General features: G+C 40.3%; 1 protein-coding gene across 7 annotated transcripts in view; it reads right to left on the bottom strand.

Annotated features, from left to right (window-relative positions):
* LOC129865677 (dedicator of cytokinesis protein 11-like) overlaps positions 1-22,745 on the bottom strand; it is a 118,041-nt gene that overhangs the window by 30,799 nt on the left and 64,497 nt on the right. For 4 of the 7 annotated variants that reach the window (XM_055938626.1, XM_055938628.1, XM_055938630.1 and 1 more), the window contains 10 exons: positions 22,093-22,113; positions 21,720-21,843; positions 20,994-21,060; positions 17,173-17,220; positions 12,786-12,928; positions 9,985-10,100; positions 9,665-9,802; positions 9,219-9,401; positions 8,515-8,628; positions 160-375 (listed from right to left, as the gene is read on the bottom strand). In XM_055938626.1, the coding sequence (XP_055794601.1) occupies positions 160-375; positions 8,515-8,628; positions 9,219-9,401; positions 9,665-9,802; positions 9,985-10,100; positions 12,786-12,928; positions 17,173-17,220; positions 20,994-21,060; positions 21,720-21,843; positions 22,093-22,113 (1,170 nt within the window). The remainder of the gene's footprint in view (positions 1-159; positions 376-8,514; positions 8,629-9,218; positions 9,402-9,664; positions 9,803-9,984; positions 10,101-12,785; positions 12,929-17,172; positions 17,221-20,993; positions 21,061-21,719; positions 21,844-22,092; positions 22,114-22,745) is intronic. The other 3 variants (XM_055938627.1, XM_055938631.1, XM_055938632.1) reach the window with 1 other exon arrangement.

Genomic DNA, 22,745 nt, shown 5'->3' with positions numbered 1-22,745 from the left:
AATGCTTTATACACTCAGTGCACATATATTGTTTATATATTGTACAACATTACTTGGGTAAAAGGTCAAAGGTGTTTGAGAGCGTGTAGTACAGTACCCATAGACATACATATTCACATACAGATAGTCATACATATTTCTATACATCACTGACTGTACCTCTGAGAGATCTCCATTCTTGATGTGTGCCCGGGCCATGCTGTCCAGCCAGGTGCGTCGTAGCTCGGGGGTGGAGGCGTAGGAGCGTGCCAGGCTGTACTGCAGGTCCAGCAACATCTCCGGGTCCTTCTCATGCTCCCTCATCTGGGCTGTGGCCATCAGCACTGTCCGGATACGCTTGGTCAGTCCCTTCACCTCCCCAGCGAACGCTGTCGACTGGACACACACAGACAGAGTGAAGCAAGTGAAATTTAAAAAGGTGCCCAGTGTAAACTGCCTGCTCCTCAGTCCCAGTTGCTAATATATGCATATTATTATTAGTATTGGATAGAAAACACTCTGACGTTTCTAAAACTGTTTGAATGATGTCTGTGAGTATAACAGAACTCATATGGCAGGCAAAAACCTGAGAAAAAAATCCAACCAGGAAGTGGGAAATCTGAGGTTTGTAGGTTTTCAACTCATTGCCTATCGAATACACAGTGGGATATGGGTCAGTTTGCACTTTACGGCTTCCACTAGATGTCAACAGTCTTTAGAACCTTGTCTGATGCTTCTACTGTGAAGTGGGGCCGAAGGAGAGGGGATTGAGTAAGGTCTGCCATGACCTGAACATGAGCTGACCATGCTCGTTCATGTGAGAGCGAGCTCTGTTCCATCGCACTTCTGAAGACAATGGAATTCTCTGGTTGGAACATTATTGAAGATTTATGTTAAAAACATCCTAAAGATTGATTCAATATATCGTTTGTCATGTTTCTACTGACTGTTACGGAACTTTTTGACATTTCGTCTGCTTTTAGTGAACACGCTTCCTGACTTTGGCTTTGTTTACCAAACGCGCTAACAAAAGTAACTATTTGGACATAAATGATGGACATTACCGAACAAAACGAACATTTCTTGTGGAAGTGGGAGTCCTGGGAGTGCATTCCGACGAAGATCAGCAAAGGTAAGTGAAGATTTATAATGCTATTTATGACTTTTGTTGACTCCACAATTTGGCGGGTAACTGTATGCTTTGCTTTTGTGGCTGAACGCTGTTCTCAGATGATTGAATATGGTGCTTTTGCCGTAAAGCTTTTTTGAAATCTGACACAGAGGTTGCATTAAGAACAAGTTTATCTTTAATCTTTCATCAGAGTTTATGATGAGTATTTCTGTTATTTGATGGTGGCTCTCTGCAATTTCTCTGGATATTTTGGAGACATTTCTGAACATGGCGCCAAACTGAGGTTTTTGGATATAAATATGAACTTTATCGAACAAAACATATATGTATTGTGTAACATGAAGTGCTATGAGTGTCATCTGATGAAGATCATCAAAGGTTAGTGATACATTTTATCTCTATTTATGCCTTTTGTGACTCCTGTCTTTGGCTGGAAAAATGGCTGTGTTTTTCTGTGATTTTGCGGTGACCTAACATAATCGCTTGTGGTGCTTTCGCTGTAAAGCCTTTTTGAAATCGGACACTGTGGTGGGATTAACAAGAAGTGTATCTTTAAAATGGTGTGAAATACTTGTATGCTTGAGGAATTTTAATTATGAGATTTCTGTTGTTTGAATTTGGCGCCCTGCACTTTCACTGGCTGTTGTCATATCGATCCCGTTAACGGGAGTGCAGCCCTAAGAAGTTTTTAAAACGTTGCTTGTTAGGGGGAGGTAGTTGCAGGAATACAGTATGTATGCTATTGTCCCGACTGTTGATCTGGCTGTGTCAAAACTACAGTCAGATTTTATAGGTATGTAGGAATCCCTTGCTGATTTAAAACTTGTGCTTATTACGGGCAAAAATGAAATAGATGTTGTTTTTAAACTCTCGTAAGAATGTTTCAGATGAACTAAATGTTTACTCATTAGATGGTTCTCCAATCGAATGTGTTCCCACATATATTTACAGTACCAGTCAAAAGTTTGGACTGGTTCAAGGGTTTTTCTTTATTTTACAAATTTCTACATTGTAGAATAATAGTGAAGACATAAAAACTATGAAATAACACATATGGAATCATGTAGTAACCAAAAAAGTGTTAAAATGTATTTTAGATTCTTCAAATTAGCCACCCTTTGCCTTGAGGCAGCGTTGCACAATCTTGGCATTCTCTCAACCAGCTTCACGAGGAATGCTTTTTTAACAGTCTTGAAGGAGTTCCCTCATATGCTGAGCACTTGTTGGCTGCTTTTCCTTCACTCTGCACTCCAACTCATCCCAAACCATCTCAATTGGGTTGAGAAGGATAACAGGAGGGGATGTGGATGGTGATAGAAGGTTAACTATAAGTTCTGGAGGAGAGCCACATTCATGGTTATAAAAGCAGCATGATACTCTAACCTTGTTTGAACATGATTTGTGTGTATTAGTAGTAGCAATAAGGAGAGAGGTTGGTTTATGCCCTATTGGGGTGGGGAACCGTGACATATGTGGAAATAGGAAGGCAACTGTGAATAATTTTGGTAATGTGTGTTGTCACCAACAGGGATATTTGAAGCGTGACACTGGTATAAGACATTAGGTCTCCCGTATTCTCCAGTAGTAAATTGGCAGACGCTTCAGTATTGGTTGTAATACAAGGTCTACGTTGCCTGACAAGTATCATTACTTTGAAAAATTGTTAATAGAGGGCGTGTGTTAGAGCCATGAGTGAGGAAATCTAAACACTATAGACACCATCGAGAGAGGCCTAGAAATAACCACCCATGAAATGGCATCCATACTTTCTGACACTCCAATAAAAGGGGGAACAGAATAGGAAAACTATAGCAAAGCCATAGAGGCGCAATTTCAGTTTAATCCACCAGAAAAGAAAGAACAAATAATACAACAAATATTGTGGTTTAAACTCAACTATACTAGTTGATAAAAAAATGTTATTTTTTGATAACATTTAAAAAAAGGTATAATCTTTGTAAATTATATCATAAATAGGACTGGTGGAGTTTAAAATGTTTTAAAACATTTATTTAACCTTTATTTAACTAGGCAAGTCAGTTAAGAACAAATTCTTATTTACAATGACGGCCTACCAAAAGGCAAAAGACCTCCAGCTGGGACGGGGGCTGGGATTTAAAATAAATAAATAAATAAATTCACAAATTAATTAAAAAAAATGTAACATTTAAATACAAAGAAAATATATATATAAAAAAATAATAAATAACATAAATATAGGACAAAACAACAAGAGAGATAGGACACATCACAACAAGAGAGACAACACTACATAGAGACCTAAGACAACAACATAGCAAGGCAGCAACACATGACAACACAGCATGGTAGCAGCACAACATGACAACAAGATGGTAGCAACACAACATGGTAGCAGCACAAAACATGGTACAAACATTATTGGGCACAGACAACAGCACAAAGCGCAAGAAGGTAGAGACAATAATACATCACGCAAAGCAGCCACAACTGTCAGTAAGACTGTCCATGATTGAGTCTTTGAACAAAGAGATTGAGATAAAACTGTCCAGTTTGAGTGTTTGTTGCAGCTCGTTCCAGTCACTAGCTGCAGCGAAGCTTTGGGGACCTATAACAGAATGTGACAGGCAGAATGGGTGTTGTATGTGGAGGATGAGGGCTGCAGTAGATGTCTCAGATAGGCGGGAGTGAGGCAGTGGGTCTTGCGACAGGTATACAGAGATGAACAGTTTACAGAGGAGTGTAGAGTGCAGTGATGTGTTCTCTTAGGAGCATTGTTGGCAAATCTGATGGCCGAATGGTAAAGAACATCTAGCTGCTCGAGAGCACCCTTACTTGCTGATCTATAATTATGTTTCTGTATTCTAGCACGGTTAGGATGGTCATCTGAATCAGGGTTAGTTTGGCAGCTGGGGTGAAAGAGGAGCGATTACAATAGAGGAAACCTAGATTTAACTTTAGCCTGCAGCTTTATGTGCTGAGAGGACAGTGCACCGTCTAGCCATACTCCCAAGTACTTGTATGACGTGACTACCTCAAGCTCTGCCTGTCACTCACTTGGTGACAGGCATTGGCTGAGACAGCAGATTTTCTGACTATACAATGCACTCTTTGAGAGGTAGTTAGCAAACCAGGCCAAAGACCCCTCAGAGATACCAATACTCCTTAGCCAGCCCACTAGAATGGAATGGTCTACCGTTTCAAAAGCTTTGGCCATGTCAATAAAAATAGCAGAACAACATTGCTTAGAATCAAGGGCAATGATAACATAATTTAGGACCATTAAGGTTGCAGTGACACATCCATAACCTGAGCGGAAACCAGATTGCATACCAGAGAGAATACTATAGACATCAAGAAAGCCAGTCAGTCGATTATTGACAAGTTTTTCCAACACTTTTGATAAACAGGGCAAAATAAAAATGGGCCAGAGTTATGTCACACATGCAGCTAACAAAAATATATGGAAATGTCTGCTCTACCCAAAATGACAACCAACTAATTGCAGCATTGCCGCAAAAATGGAAGAGGCAAGTGGAAGGGGGGAAAAGTAAGGAAGTTGTCTGTCGGCCCTGCATTAAAGACCAAAATTGGTTAAAGAAAATTGTGATAAATAAAAATATATACCAGATTCATTTAAGGACCAAAACATTTACAGCTGTGCCATATACTGTAGATTGCAAAATAGTTGGGAAGATATTTTCGATGTAACGATTCCATGGCACATGGATTATGAATTGACACGCAAAACAACGCTGGATTTAAAACTTTGAATTTTTCAATTTAAATGATTATACAAAATTCTTGCAATCAATAGAATGTTATATATATGGGGGATACAACCTTCCCAGCTCTGCAGATTTTTCTGCGAGGAGGCAGAGTCATTAGATCATTTATATTGATACTTTCCATATGTAGCTTGTTTTTGGTTACAGGTCCAGGAATGGCTGAAGAATTGCAACATTTACCTGGAGCTAACACTGAAGATAGCAATACTGGGTGATTTAGGGTGGCAGGTAGCCTAGTGGTTAGAGCGTTGGACTAGTAACCGGAAGGTTGCAAGATCGAATCCCCGAGCTGACAAGGTAAAAATCTGTCGTTCTGCCCCTGAACATGGCAGTTAACCCACTGTTCCTAGGCAGTCATTGAAAATAAGAATTTGTTCTTCACTGACTTGCCTAGTTAAATAAAGGTTAAAATGTAATTAAATTTGAAAAGTCATAGTCAATCGATCAATAATATAATAATACTTTTAGCAAAAATGTTTATCTTTAATTTACAATCTGTAGAAACTATGAGAATAGAAAGGTTCAGTACTTTTGTGATGCATCAAAGCACAGATGAAAAATATATGGCAAATAGAAATCCAATATGGATGGTGTTAAGAGAAATATGGGAGGGGTTGAATGGAGCTGAAGGGTGGGTCTAATAACAACAAGATAATTATAAAATATATTGTGTTTGTAAAATGTACATAGGTTCAGAACCTCTATGAAATAGCACAGTTGAAAATATATGGCAAACAGAACTAAATAGGACTAAAAACAAAATATAACTATATCCGTAAAATGTATATAGTATGTATAAGCTGGAAGTAGAAGCCTAAGTGTGGTTGTTAAATAGTTTACTCCAATTAGAGGTGTGGTTGTTAAATAGTTTACTCCAATTAGAGGAGGGGTGGTAGGGTTTGTGGGAAATAATAAAGGAACATATATATATATAAAAAATGTATTTATATACACTACCGTTCAAAAGTTTGGGATCACTTAGAAATGTCCTTGTTTTTGAAAGAAAATAAAAATTATTTTGTCCATTAATTAAAATAACATCAAATTGATCAGAAATACAGTGTACACATTGTTAATGTTGTAAATGAGTATTGTAGCTGGAAACGGCAGATTTTTGATGGAATATCTACATAGGCATACAGAGGCCCACTATCAGCAACCATCACTTCTGTGTTCCAATGGCACGTTGTGTTAGTTGATCCAAGTTTATAACTTTAAAAGGCTATTGATCATTAGAAAACACTTTTGCAATTATGCTAGCACAGCTGAAAACTGTTGTTCTGATTAAAGAAGCAATAAAACTGGCCTTCTTTAGACTAGTTGAGAATCTGGAGCATCATCATTTGTGGGTTTCGATTACAGGCTCAAAATGGCCAGAAACAAAGCACTTTCTTCTGAAACTCGTCGGTCTATTCTTATTCTGAGAAATGAAGGCTATTCCATGTGAGAAATTGCCAAGAAACTGAAGATCTGGTGCAACGCTGTGCACTACTCCCTTCACAGAACTGCGCAAACTGGCTCTAACCAGAATAGAAAGAGGAGTGGGAGGCCCCGGTGCACAACTGAGCAAGAGGACAAGTACATTAGAGTGTCTAGTTTGAGAAACAGACGCCTCACAAGTCCTCAACTGGCAGCTTCATTAAATAGTACCCGCAAAACACCAGTCTCAACGTCAACAGTGAAGAGGCGACTCCAGGATGCTGGCCTTCTAGGCAGAGTTCTTCTGTCCAGTGTCTGTGTTCTTTTGCCGATCTTAATCTTTTCTTTTTATTGGCCAGTCTGAGATATGGCTTTTTCTTTGCAACTCTGCCTAGAAGGCCAGCATCCCAGTTGAGGACCCCTCACAAATCCTCAACTGTCAGCTTCATTAAATAGTACCCGCAAAACACCAACGTCAACAGTGAACAGGCGACTCCGGGATGCTGTTTTTTTGTTTGCATTATCTTTTACCAGATCTAATATGTTATTATCTCCAACATTAATTTCACATTTTCACAAACTTCAAAGTGTTTCCATTCAAATGGTATCAAGAATATGCATATCCTTGCTTCAGGGCCTGAGCTACAGGCAGTTAGATTTGGGTATGTCATTTTAGGCGAAAATTGAAAAAAGGGTACAATCCAGAACACAGTTCCCATTCTTCATAGTGCATTTGCATCGGAGTCATTTAGCAGGTGCTCTCATCCAGTGAGACTAAAGTGTAGTCACAGGCAAAATCACAAGGCATCCAATCATGGTTATCTGCTCGACTACCTTCCCTCGACTACCTGCCCTCCAGGACACCTACACCACCCGATGTCACAGGAAGGCCATAAAGAGCCACCCGAGCCACTGCCTGTTCACCCCACTATCATCCAGAAGGCGAGGTCAGTACAGGTGCATCAAAGCGGGGACCGAGAGACTGAAAAACAGCTTCTATCTCAAGGCCATCAGACTGTTAAACAGCCACCAGTAACATTGAGTGGCTGCTGCCAACATACTGACTCAACTCCAGCCACTTTAATAATGGAAAAATTGATGTAAAAAACATATCACTAGCCACTTTAAACAATGCCACTTAATAAAATGTTTACATACCCTACATTACTCATCTCATATGTATATACTGTACACTATACCATCTACTGCATCTTGCCTATGCTGTTCTGTACCATCACTCATTCATATATTTTTATGTACATATTCTCCATCCCTTTACACTTGTGTGTATAAGGTAGTTGTTGTGAAATTGTTAGGTTAGATTACTCATTGGTTATTACTGCATTGTCGGAACTAGAAGCACAAGCATTTCGCTACACTCACATTAACATCTGCTAACCCTGTGTATGTGACAAATACAATTTGATTTGACTCAAGACTGCATTAGCCCAATGAGCTAAAGCCTATGCATTAGGCTAGCTCTGGGAGTTAACACGAGTCTTAAACAACTCAGACAGATATGCATTTCAACATATTACCGACTGCAGCAAGACTTCGATCATGTACACATCTTATGTTGAAATCTCTCTTTCCAAGTCAACAATAAAGTTAATATTTGACAGAGGAACAACCCAAGAAGATAAACAAACTGCAGTATGACTCATGAAAGAACCACAGACAGTGCAGTATATCTGTCTCATTGACACACCTTTGAACCTCATTATGGGAGTCCCACACTGTCTCTGTGGTTCTGACGCTGCCTACAGCAGGACTGTCTGTACTCTATACTAGGTTAGCTTCATCCCACAGCTGCTTTGTCACTGTTGGAGAACTAGTTGTTGAATGAAGATGGAAGAGGTACAGTATCTACTGGGCAAAGGACAGACCCAAGGGAATGAAACCCCCCACAGTCCGAGTCACCACAGTCCGAGTCACCACAGTCCGACTCACCACAGTCCGAAGGAAAACAAACTATATTTGCACACAGGTTTGGTAGTTAGAAAGGGTCTAAAGCGGACCTCTGCTTACATATTATAATATTCTATTGTAGGGTTACCTTAAAGTTTTCGTGACTGTTGTCGCTGTTGTTGATGATGGAGACTCAAGACCATGTCGGCCTTACGAGATAAAGCCTAGCAATTCCGTAACCCTGGGAGCTAAACTTAAGTCATAACCACCTACAACAAATACACATGCCAAGCTTTTCCTAACTGTTACCTTCATTGCTTTGTCGCTGTTGGCAAAGTTGTTGATGATGGAGAGGGACTCCTGGAAGCGGGAGCTGCCAGTCAGCGCCACGTCTGAGATCAGCTGGCTCACCGCGATGATGATCTGGACCAGGAAATAGGAAGAGTGGAAAGGGGAACAGATGTGAACACAACCCCTCCATCAAATGGATGCGTTATGGGATGGAAATTGGAATCAGTGACTAACTTCACCATGGATGATGTGGTAGATATGAGTCCCGTGACACTTTGTGAAAGCATGGAGTAGGTCTCTGACACTTAACCGATTGTTAGTGGAGGTTAGGAAACTAAACAGGCGGTCTGTATTTAATTCACATTCTTTGGTCAGATTATCAAAGCAATCTAAGTACTGTGATGTCAAATCTGCATTGAGTTCAGTTTCCAGCTGTTCTATAGCCTTTCCTACTAACTGTTCATAGTAACTGTTTATGTTTGTGTGAACATTAAATATATCTGTGTGAGGGGAGTTATGATTAATGATTAATAGCTGAAACTGCACAGCGAGGACTAATGACCTTGGGGATAGTGTTTAGTTGAAGTGTTTTGATTACATAATCATAACAGTGATGGACTGCTGATGATACAATAACAGAATCAGCATTGCATTGTGCAGTTGACTAAACAATCGATGACAGTTGGCAGTTCCTTGCCGTTCAGGGGGATGTTGTATCTGACCTGTAGGTGAGTGCGTAGGAAGGTCTTCCTCTTGGTGTACTCATAGTTGTTCCTCATCAGCAGGTAGAGCAGAGCGGAGGCCTCGGCCCGCATCAGACCCATCTTAGACACACAGCACTTCAGAACCTCGTAGCACAGAGCCGCACACAGAGTCACGCGGCCCTTGAACAACGCCGCTGGGAACTGACAACAACAAAATACCAACGTTACGAGGCAAGCAGTATTTTGGTAATAATATCAATATTCAGTGTTTATATATAGTATACATTGTATGTAGTAATGAAGTACATTAAAACAAGCATTTAATAAGCCATAGCAAAAATCCATATTTAATCCGTAATCAATGAGACTGCAATTTGAGCACCTGGGCCTATTTTCCATCTATAAATCACCTGATTACTTTTGTTATCTCCAGCCTTTAAAGTTATGAGTCTTTTTGTTCCCACCTTGTTGATGAAAGCCCGGAGGGAGGCGAAGACGTGTTTGAGGGCAGCCTCTGATTGGCCGACTTTCAGAAAGTTCAGATAGATGTCAAAAACCTTCTTCATCAGGGGATTTTGGCCGTCGCTGTCCAGCAGCTGGTTCTGAGGACAATCAATCAGTCAATCAATGGATCCACACAAAAAAATCTATATAGTTTTCAAATACCAAAAAAATCATTCACATGATCTGATGCAACATCATTTGAATTTGAAGTAGTCCATAACTAGGGCTTGGAATTGTTTTTGGTCAGGTCATGTAGTCAATAAAGAGGTCTATTACTGACCTTGAAGCACTGAGTGAAGTGTGAGAGGACGTCCAGTACACTGAGGCAGGCCTCAGTAGAGATATTACCCTCCAACACAGCCTGGTGGTGGACCTCTGCCTCCGAGGGACCAGCCCCTGGGACCACACACCAGGAAGGAGAGAGAGAGAGAGTCAGAGGACATCTACAGGCCATATACTACAGTGGAATATTGGGATGGCTCAGTATCAAAATTGGGACAGTGAATTGTATATCAGAGTAGCACCTAAATAAGAGTGTAAGAGAAGACAGTGTATAGTGAATATCATTATGTAACTGAATGATATTATGTAAATCTATAGTATATGTTTTGGAGGGCTCATAGTCAAGCTATAGCAGCGAGTGAACCACAATCTGGGCTTACAGGAGACGTTGAATATGGCAATTCTCCTTTAAGCCATGGAAGCAGCCATTCAACTTGCCATACTTACCAATTAATTCTGCTCAGCAACTATCGTCATTACTGCTGTTTTCGCTCGGTATGTAGTTCCAACAAAGGTCTAAATAAAAAGTCACATGCAACCGGAAAAATGCCTTGTCTGGAAAGAAGCAGTCTTTTTTTTTTTTGCAAGTGTGCATGCACCAACTCCACCTCTTCTGCACCTCCAATAAAATCATTCATTACTGCCACGCACAGGTCGGCTGATCCAGCAGCAGGAAAGGTCATTGATTTGATCACCTACAACACTGTATGAATGTCATATCAATCTGTTGTTTCACCTGCGTTACACAAAATGCAATAATATATAATAGATTCAGTAGACAATATAGGGTATGTTTTTACAGTTATTGTATATTTCTAGATAGGCTTTATTTAGTGTATTGCTGGACGTGCAGAAGAGTTGGCTAATTCACACCTACAACATTTTTATTTTAATTTTAAATTCTTTCCAGACAGGCATTTTTTCAGCTGCATGTAACTTTTTATTTAGACCTTTTATGGAAGTACATACCAGGTGGAAAGGCAGTAATGACGATAGTTGCTTAGCGAAACTCCATTCTTTGGTAAGTACCGAACGTATTTTGACATTATTAAGCTTGAAAAGCTGGTGGATGGCAAGTTTAAAGGAGAATCACCATATTCAATGGCTACTTTGCAAGCCTATATTATGGTTTAAGAAGTAAGTACAGTATACAGTTGAAGTTGGAAGTTTACATACACCTTAGCCAAATACATTTAAACTCAGCTTTTCACAATTCTTGATGTTTAATCCTAGTAAAAATTACCTGTTTTAGGTCAGTTAGGATCACCACTGTATTTTAAGAAGGTGATATGTCAGAATAATAGTAGAGATAATGATTTATTTCAGCTTTTATCACATTCCCAGTGGGTCAGAAGTTTACATACACTCAATTAGTATTTGGTAGCATTGCCTTTAAATTGTTTTACTTGTGTCAAACGTTTCTGGTAGCCTTCCACAAGCTTCCCACAAAACATTGGGTGAATTTTGGCCCATTTCTCCTGACAGAGCTGGTGTAACTGAGTCAGGTTGGTATAGGCCTCCTTTTCTATAGGATTGAGGTCAGGGCTTTGTGATGGCCACTCCAATACCTTGACTTTGTTGTCCTTAAGCCATTTCGCCACAATTTTGGAAATATGCTTGGGATAATTGTACATTTGGAAGACACATTTGTGACCAAGCTTTAACTTCCTGACTGACGTCTTGAGATGTTGCTTCAATATATCCACATAATTTCCTGCCTCATGATGCCATCTATTTGTGAAGTGCACCAGTCCCTCTTGCAGCAAAGCACCCCCACAACATGATGCTGCCACCCCCGTGCTTCACGGTTGGGATGGTGTTCTTCGGCTTGCAAGGCCCCCCCTTTTTCTCCAAACATAACGATGGCCATTATGGCGAACAGTTCTGTTTTTGTTTCATCTCCAAAAAGGACAATCTTTGTCCCCATGTGCAGTTGCAAACCGGAGTCTGGCTTTTTTATGGGGGTTTTGGAGCAGTGGCTTCTTCCTTGTTGAGCGGCCTTTCAGGTTACGTCGATATAGGACTTGTTTTACTGTGGATATAGATACTTTTGTACCTGTTTCCTCCAGCATCTTCACAAGGTCCTTTGCTGTTGTTCTGGGATTGATTTGCACTTTTCGCACCAAAGTACCTTAATCTCTAGGAGACAGAACGCGTCACCTTCCTGAGCGGTATGACGGCGGTGTGGTTCCATGGTGTTTATATTTGCATACTATTGTTTATACAGATGAACGTGGTACCTTCAGGCGTTTGGAAATTGCTCCCAAGGATGAACCAGACTTGTGGTCTACAATTTATTTTCTGTGGTCTTAGCTGTTTTCTTTTGATTTTCCCATGATGTCAAGCATGATGTCAAGCAAAGAGTCACTGCGTTTGAAGGTAGGCCTTGAAATACATCCACAGGTACACCTCCAAATGACTCAAATGATGTCAATTAGCCTATCAGAAGCTTCTAAAGCCATGACATAATTTTCTGGGATTTTCCAAGCTGTTTAAAAGGCACAGTCAACTTAGTGCATTTAAACTTCTGACCCACTGGAATTGTGATACTGTGAATTATAACTGAAATAATCTGTCTGTAAACAATTGTTGGAAAAATGTCTTGTGTCACGCACAAAGTAGATGTCCTAACTGACTTGCTAGAACTACAGTTTGTTAACAAGAAATTTGTGGAGTGGTTGAAAAAACAAGTTTTAATGACTCCAACCTAAGTGTATGTAAACGTCCGACTTCAACTGTATGTGCAAACTTACAGTTTGAGAGAGGGAATTGGGAAGGGATAGCATCATACTCATTTACCTATGTTGAGTGTGAGAGAGGTATCCATGGTGCTGAACTGCTGAAGCCTGCTCTGCATTAGGCCGGCTCTGCAGCGCATCACAGGCATGGTCTGGGACTTCCTGTCTGAAGAGAACAGCTTGGACACCCAGGCATCCTGACTCCTATACACACACGCCGCCGACACGCACGCACGCACACACACACGCGCACACACACACATTACTATAAGATGGGTGGAGAGAGACAATGACTATGATATAATATATTGGCAGGGAACACCCAGGTGTCTTGACTAGGGCTGTGGCGGTATATAAAGAAAATGTAGTCTATTTCAGAAGAACAGAATAATATACTTTGAGTTGTCCTTGTGTTAGGTCCTCATCTGGCTATGCCATATGGCTGTGGGCTACACTAGTTCATTTAGGAGACAAGATTTGCATAGAAGTCCATGGCATTATTTTATAGTATGAAGAATACAATTGAACATAGCTGAATAAAAGAAAGGATATTTTCTCTAAACGATCTGAGGGAGTGCGCACATGCGGTTATTCTGTGTTGAGCGGTTAACAAAGAAATAGGTACTCTTATATGCTTAATTTACAGTTATTAATGTAACTTTAGTTATTCTACAAACGTTGGGCTATATGTGTTGACTTTTAATAAATGCATAATGCGACTCTAATGATGATTTGCAAAAAGTCGCATGAAAGGCATGAGTTCTGCTTTGTTTTTTTTGCGCAGGCTATACACACTACACCAGTCACTTATTCACAATTTGACAAGCACTTGATAATACCTCGAATTTCCCGGTGCCATCCCCTTTGTGTGGCCGTAATGCCCCCTAAAATAATCCATGCCTTTTGCGGCCAGTGGCCGTTGTGCCCTTAGGCTGAATATTATAATTATAATTCCCTTCTTCCTGAGTGCTGCGTGCTCCGAAGCACCTCTCACTCACATGGCTCTCCATCACGTGATCAGGTTTTTCTCACAGGCTACAAGTGAAGACAGACACATCAGGGACGCAACTGCGCTCGTCCTTATCCAATTCCGAAGTGCATATTAAAGATATTGGAAGTACCGTCCACATTTACTTTTCGTCAGCCAACAAGATGAGTAAGCCTAACGAACAGCAAAAGCACGAGCAAAAGTTGACCTATTCTATTCTGTGCGCAGTCTGGGACAGTTGTGTGATGCGATAGATCCCAAATTAATACAATCACTAGCATCAACAAAAACTTTTTTACACAATGAGACTGACACAACAGATCAGAACATTTGACTTAAAATGTTGATAAACTATTAGGCTATTTCTTCACATTATAAGCGCAGCAATGCGCACACAGCAGTAGGCTATAAGCGCAAACGTTCCATTAGAAGGAAAACACCATTATCAAAAGTGACTGCAAATGCGATTATGCATGTAATGCTTTTATTATAAAGGTGCATTTTTATGGTGAAAATTATCTTCCCCAAACTTGGAACTTTACACGCTGCTTATGTATGCCAGTTAGGCTCTACACCAAATCAAATCAAATTTTATTGGTCACATACACATGGTTAGCAGATGTTATTGCGAGTGTAGCGAAATACTTGTGCTTCTAGTTCCGACAGTGCAGCAATATCTAACAATTCCACAACAAATACCTAATATCACAAATCTAAGTAAAGGAATGGAATAAAAATATATAAATATATGGATGAGCAATGTCAGAGCGGCATAGACTAAGATGCAATAGATAGTATAGAATACATATGAGATGAGTAATGCAAGATATGTAAACATTATTAAAGTGGCATTATTAAAGTGACCAGTGTTACATTTATTAAAGTGGCCAATTATTTCAAGTCTGTATGTAGGCAGCAGCCTCTTTATGCTAGAGATGACTGTTTAACAGTCTGATGGCCTTGAGATAGAAGCTGTTTTTCAGTCTGTTTTTCATTCCCCAACAACTACCTAATACACATAAATCTAAAGGGGTGAATGAGAATATGTACATACAAGTATATGGATGAGCGATGGCCGAGCGGCATAGGCACGGTGCAGTAGATGGTATAAAATACATTATATACATGTGATATGAGTAATGTAAGATATGTAAACATGATTAAAATGGCATTATTTAAAGTGGCGTTGTTTAAAGTGACTAGTGATCCATTCATTAAAGTGTCCAGTGATTTGGTTTCAATGTATGCAGCAGCCTCTCTGAGTTAGTGTTTGTTGTTTAGCAGTCTGATGGCCTTGAGATAGAAGCTATTTCTCAATCCCTCGGTCCCAGCTTTGATGCACCTGTACTGACCTCGCCTTCTGGATGGTAGCAGGGTGAACAGGCAGTGGCTCGGGTGGTTGTTGTACTTGATGATCTTTTTGGCCTTCCTGTGACATCGGGTGCTGTAGGTCTCCTCGAGGGCAGTTAGTTTGCCCCGATGATGCTTTGTGCAGACCGCACCACCCTCTGGAGAGCCCTGTGGTTGTGGGCGGTGCAGTTGCCGTTCCAGGCGGTGATATAGCCCGACAGGATGCTCTCAATTGTGCATCTGCAAAAGTTTGTGAGGGTTTTAGGTGACAAGCCAAATTTCTTCAGCCTCCTGAGGTTGAAGAGATGCTGTTGCGCCTTCTTCACCACACTGTCTGTGTGGATGGTCCATTTCAGTTTGTCAGTGATATGTACGCAGAGGAACATAAAACTTTCCACCTTCTCCAATGCTGTCCCGTCGATGTAGATAGGGGGGTGATCCCTCTGCTGTTTCCTGAAGTCCAATGTCATATCCTTTGTTTTGTTGACGTTGAGTGAGAGGTTATTTTCCTGACACCACACTCATCTCCTCCCTGTAGGCTGTCGCGTCGTTGTTTTTAATCAAGCCTACCACTGTCATGTCGTCTGCAAACTTGATGATTGATTTGGAGAGAGTGAAGTGGAATAATGTGCTTAATTAATGTGCTTAACTTAGGTTATTTGTCCACTTAAGCTGTATCACAGCTTAAGTGACTACGATTAGAAAAAGTTGAGAAAAAAAGGCATTGTTTCTTGCCTTACGCTGGGCATCATTCACAAGTGATAATATATAATTCACAAGTTATAGGTCAATATTGTCACCCATCGACTATTCTTGATTTAATCTTGTCTTTACATATACTAAATAATATGTGTGAAATTTGTTTTGATTTTGAATGGACCATTATTATGCACTTGTCTCGAAACAGGGGAAACCAAACTAAAATTAGTGCAAGGCAAAAAGGATAATGGTGGCCAAATGCCAGAGTGGTTGAATCATACAGAGGAGTTACTATGTGTGTGACGTAAGATTGTAACCTGTATAAAGAGTGTGTGCCAAGACTGGAAAAGTAGTTGTTTTCATGAACCAGCTCAGCTTTTATAATATTGTAATAAAAGTCTATTTGAACTCACAGGCTCCGGTATTTGAGAAATATTACTGACTGAATATTTCCACGACAGCTGCTGCCCCATATACATAGACTTGAAATCACTGGCTACTTTAATAATGGAAGACTAGTCACTTTAATAATGTTTAAATATTTTTGCTTTACTCATCTCATATGTATATAGTGCATTCTATTCTACTGTATGCCACTCCGACATTGCTCATCCTAATATTTATATATTCCTTAATTCCATTCTTTTACTTTTAGGTTGTGTGTATTGTTGTGAATTGTAGATATTACTGCACTGTTGGAGCTAGAAACACAAGCATTTCACTACACCCGCAATAACATCTGCTAAACATGTGTATGTGACATAACATTTGATTCGGTTTATAGAAATGTTGCGCTACATGGGCTCTTGGGCTCTCATGAAGTGTTTTGCATTGATGTCAGAGTGATTAGAGGGACAATATGGTGCTGAGTACCAGGCAGTTAGCAAGTTTGGTAGGCTATTAATGACCGTCAGCAGCATCAGAGCTTGGAGAAGACTTCATTTGACTGGCTTAATGACTCGTGACCGCCAGTGTGGCGGCAATACGGTCACCGTAACAGCCCTAGTCTTGACTCCCACAAACAGACGTACAAACAGAGACACAACAATACACTCCACTGAACTTAAACAACTAGGGAGTCATGACTCATGTATTGGACTAGCAGGAAACCTAAACCTGATAAACCAGACTCAGAAACACACGTACACCTAAAGATAAGTGTAGATGCATTAACAATAATTTATTAGCAATAACAAAAAAATAATAACAACCTTTGACAACCAAGCCTAAAGTTGTGTGGGGGACAATAATTATAATAGAATTTATTGGACTAGCGAGGAATCTTAGGTTGGACATCCAAGCATTCTTACTCCTACAAATACACACAGACACGCCCGTACCATGTACCTGTTTAGGACAAACTTAGTAGCACTATCTTTTAGTGCTGTACGTAATCCAAACATCATCCTACCTGCCAATGTTTCTCTTTCCAACGTAACGGAACTGCACCAGGCATGTCCTGAAAGAGATTTACGAGATCCGGATTAATAACACTTTAGCTCATAGATGTTATTTGCAAATAATAGTCTTGTACATCACATAGTTGACTAAGTGGTATGCAAACAGGACAACAACATCAATCACTTGATAAGTGATTGTTATACAGTGGCGAGAAAAAGTACGTGAACCCTTTGGAATTACCTGGACATCTGCATAAATTGGTCATAAAATTTGATCTGACCTTCCTCTAGGTCACAACAATAGACAAACACAGTGTGCTTAAACTAATAACACACAAACAATTATACGTTTTCATGTCTTTATTGAACACACCGTGTAAACATTCACAGTGCAGGGTGGAAAAAGTTTGTGAACCCTTGGATTTAATAACTGGTTGACCCTCCTTTGGCAGCAATAACCTCAATCAAACGTTTTCTGTAGTTGCTGATCAGACCTGCACAACGGTCAGGAGGAATTTAGCAGGGATCGGACCAAGACGCAGCGTAGTAAGTGTCCATGGTTTTAATATAATAAACTGAACAAGACACAATACAAAATAACAAAAGTAAATCTAACCAAAACAGTCCCGTGTGGCACAAACACTGACACAGGAAACAATCACCCACAAACCAACAGTGAAAAACAGGCTACCTAAATATGGTTCCCATTCAGAGACAACGTAAAACACCTGCCTCTGATTGAGAACCATATCAGGCCAATATGACAAACCTAAACATAGAAACACAGAACATAGACTATACCCACCCAGCTCACGTCCTGACCAACTAAATAAAGACTAAACAAAGGAAAATAAGGTCAGGAACGTGACACCATTCCTCTTTTCAAAACTGTTTCAGTTCAGCATTATTCTTGGGATGTCTGGTGTGAATTGCTCTCTTGCCATAGCATCTCAATCGGGTTGAGGTCAGGACTCTGACTTGGCCACTCCAGAAGATGTATTTTCTTCTGTTGAAGCCATTCTGTTATTGATTTACTTCTGTGTTTTAGGTCGTTGTCCTGTTGTATCACCCAAGTTCTGTTGAGCTTCAATTGGCGGACAGATAGCCTAACGTTCCCCTGCAAAATGTCTTGATAAACTTGGGAATTAATTTTTCCTTCGATGATAGCAAGCTGTCCAGGCCCTGAGGTAGCAAAGCAGCCACAAACCATGATGCTCCCTCCACCATAATTTACAGTTGGGATGAGGTTTTGATGCTGGTGTGCTGTGCCTTTTTTTTTTGATGTTGGTGTGCTGTGCCTCCGCAAAGTTGTGGAGAAGTACAGATCAGGGTTGGGTTACAAAAAATTATCTGAAACTTTGAACATCCCACGGAGCACCATTAAACCCATTATACATTTTTTTTTTTTAAGAATATGGCACCACAACAAACCTGCCAAGAGAGGGCCGCCCACCAAAACTCACGGACCAGGGAATTAATCAGACAGGCAACAAAGAGACCAAAGATAACCCTGAAAGAGCTGCAAAGCTCCACAGCGGTGATTGGAGTATCTGGCCATAGGACCACTTTAAGCCATTCACCCATTTACATTTACATTTAAGTCATTTAGCAGACGCTCTTATCCAGAGCGACTTACAAATTGGTGCATTCACCTTATGACATCCAGTGGAACAGCCACTTTACAATAGTGCATCAGATCTTTTAAGGGGGGGGGGGGGGGGGGGCAGAAGGATTGCTTTATCCTAGGTATTCCTAAAAAGGAATGGGCACAGATCTGGGCTTTATGGAAGAGTGGCCAGAAAAAAAGCAATTGCTTAAAGAAAAAAATAAGCAAACACGTTTGGTGTTCACCAAAAGGCATGTGGAAGACTCCCCAAACATATGGAAGAAGGTACTCTGGTCAGATGAGACTAGAATTGAGCTTTTTGGCCATCAAGGTAAATGCTATGTCTGGTGCAAACCCAACACCTCTCATCACCCCGAGAACACCATCCCCACAGTGAAGCATGCTGGTGGCAGCATCATGCTGTGAGGATGTTTTTCCATCGGCAGGGACTGGGAAACTGGTCAGAATTGAAGGAATGACGGATGGCGCTGAATACAGGGAAATTCTTGAGGGAAACCTGTTTCAGTCTTCCAGAGATTTGAGACTGGGACGGAGGTTCAACTTCCAGCAGGACAATGACCCCAAGCACACTGCTAAAGCAACACTTGAGTGGTTTAAGGGGAAACATTTAAATGTCTTGGAATGGCCTAGTCAAAGCCCAGACCTCAATCCAATTGAGAATCTGTGGTATGACTTAAAGATTACTATACACCAGCGGAACCCATCCAACTTGAAGGATCTGGAGCAGTTTTGCCTTGAAGAATGGGCAAAAATCCCAGTGGCTAGATGTGCCAAGCTTATAAAGACATACCCCAAGAGACTTGCAGCTGTAATTGCTGCAAAAGGTAGCTCTACAAAGTATTGACTTTGGGGGGGGGTGAATAGTTATCCAAGCTCAAGTTTTCAGTTTTTTTGTCTTATTTCTTGTTTGTTTCACAATAAAACATATTTTACATCTTAAAAGTGGTTAGCATGTTGTGTAAATAAAATGATACAAACCCCCCCAAAATCTATTTTAATTCCAGGTTGTAAGGCAACAAAATAGGAAAAAGGCAGGGGCGGGTAAATACTTTCACACTGTAGGTTACAGTAGCCAGATGAAAGGGCAAGGGAGTAAAACCGGTTCAGTATGTGTCAACAACACAATAGAGCATTATGGAAAGTCAGGGTGGAGTTCAAATACTCCCAAGACTGCAATTCCAAATCAAATCAAATTCAATTGGTTGCATACACATACTGTATTTAGAAGACATTATTGCGGGTGTAGCGAAATATTTGTGTTCCATCAAATCCACCTAGGAATATTTTTCATAGTGGCTGTGTTTAAAAACGATTGCCTATGCACACGTGCGCACGCACGCACGCACGCACGCACGCACGCACGCACGCACGCACGCACGCACGCACGCACGCACACACACACACACACACACACACACACACACACACACACACACACACACACACACACACACACACACACACACACACACACACACACACACACACCTTATTCTGACATTAACTAGTTAATAGTTAATGTTAACTAGCTAAATTCCTGACTCTAATCCTGCATCCACACAAGAGAATATAACCTATTATATTCTAATCCTGCATCCACACAAGCGAATATAACCTATTATATTCTAGGCCTGCATCCACACAAGATAATATAACCTATTATATTCTAGTCCTGCATCCACACAAGATAATATAACCTATTATATTCTAGTCCTGCATCCACACAAGATAATATAACCTATTATATTCTAGTCCTGCATCCACACAAGATAATATAACCTATTATATTCTAGTACTGCATCCACACAAGATAATATAACCTATTATATTCTAGTCCTGCATCCACACAAGATAATATAACCTATTATATTCTAGGCCTGCATCCACACAAGATAATATAACCTATTATATTCTAGTCCTGCATCCACACAAGATAATATAACCTATTATATTCTAGTCCTGCATCCACACAAGATAATATAACCTATTATATTCTAGTCCTGCATCCACACAAGATAATATAACCTATTATATTCTAGTACTGCATCCACACAAGATAATATAACCTATTATATTCTAGTCCTGCATCCACACAAGATAATATAACCTATTATATTCTAGTACTGCATCCACACAGATGTTCTCTGGATTCACTCCAGCAGACTAACTAGAACAGAACCTATTCTATTGTGATCTTGTACTCACTCCAGTAGACTGAGGAAGTTGATGATGTCCTGAGGATTGACCTTGTTCCAGTAGGCCAGCAGGGTGTCTAGAGACAGAGACACAACAGGAGAGTGACAGACACTGAGACAGCTTCTGTAGCAGGTCAACAGGCAGAAACACCCAGAAGATTACACAAGGACCAGGTCTACATCCCAAAAGACACCATATTGCCTTTGTAGTGCACAACTTTTGAACAGGCCCTGGCCAAAAGTAGTGCACTAAGTAGCACACCGATGTCTGCTAAAACCGCACAACAGTCAGAAATTCCACAGATGAGGCCAATGAAAATGTTTGAATATAGGCCTAATAATAGAATAGCTATAATATAGGTAAAATATACACAACATAGGATATACTGTGCATTCATTCAGTATCTAGGTATGCATCATCAAACCATTTTAGGTAGAGATCTACAGTACACAGTAAAATAGAGAGAAGTGACTGTGTGGTGCTGACAATAGAGATACTGTAACATATTGCACATAATACATTATGTGTCAGGGTTGGGGCCAATTTCATTTAAATTCTAGTCAATTCAGGAAGTACACTGACGTTCCAATTCCAATTCTCTCCAATTCTCTTCCTCTTCAGGAAAATTTGGAATTGGAATTTGGTTTACTTTCTGAAATGGCTGGAACTGAAATCAAATTGACCCCAACCTTGGTATGTGTTCTACATGTATTTAATATTGTGTTGCTGACTGACCGTCCGAGACGGTCCTGACGATGTGAAGGAAACACAGAAGCAGTCCTTTGATCTCATAGTGGCCCAGTCTGCCTATGGGAGGGAGAGTAGTACTGCTGCTCATAGTGGAGCCCCGCCGGTGGAGCTGGAGGACAATACACCATAGAGGAAGAAAACATGGTATTAGAAACAGCGGCAGGTAGGGACAACACAGAGTAAGAAAACATGGACGTATGGTCCCTCCCCTCCGTTAAATAAAATCCTAACTATAAACTTTCAACTAAAAAAGTATATATATGTTATATTTTTGAATAACAAATCTAAATGACCTAACATCAATATCTGACAGGGAACAAAACTTATAGATATCATGCGCTCCTTGTCTGTCTCTCACCTCAGAGCCCCTTCTGTGGAGCTGTGGGGAGAAACACCACAGAGGAAGAAAACAGTGGCATTTATTCATACCACCAAAAAAGAAAGACAATTATTTGAAGCAGTGGCACTTAGTCCTACTATACGACAGGGGTTCAAACTTTTTTTGGCCTGTGACCTAATTTTGATATCAATGCAATTTCGCGATCCCCACTGTGTAAAAATAAGGTGATATAATCATCAGCCAATGTTAACTTCTTTATTTGGGGCTATGACAGTGTATTACAAATCAGTCTGACAGTACTTTCATCTCAAGGAAGTATGGTTTGAAGTAACTGAAATGTATCCGAAGTTCAGAAGATCATCAGGCAATAACTGTATATGATCTTCTGTGTAGAAAATAACACCATCATTGCTTTCATTGACAATGTTCTTTTCCCCCCAGTCTGATTTGTGGCCTGGTCCTGTTTACTCTATTCTAAAGAGTCCTGTGGCGGCTTGTGAGCATTGTACGTGTTCCCGAGAGTCTTAGCTTTCAGGATTGGGGTCATAATAGCTTATACTGGAGCTCCTACCGTTCAAAATTTAGATCCACGTTTGAAATGAGAAATCGGTTTGTTTTTTTTACAACCAAGCTGCAAATTTTTTTGGTTTGATTCTGAGTTTCTCTCGCGA

Source organism: Salvelinus fontinalis, chromosome 11, assembly GCF_029448725.1.
Source record: "Salvelinus fontinalis isolate EN_2023a chromosome 11, ASM2944872v1, whole genome shotgun sequence".
Taxonomy (NCBI): Eukaryota; Metazoa; Chordata; class Actinopteri; order Salmoniformes; family Salmonidae; genus Salvelinus; species Salvelinus fontinalis.
Note: the sequence above shows the minus strand (reverse complement) of the source record. Positions and strands in the feature narration are given on the sequence as shown.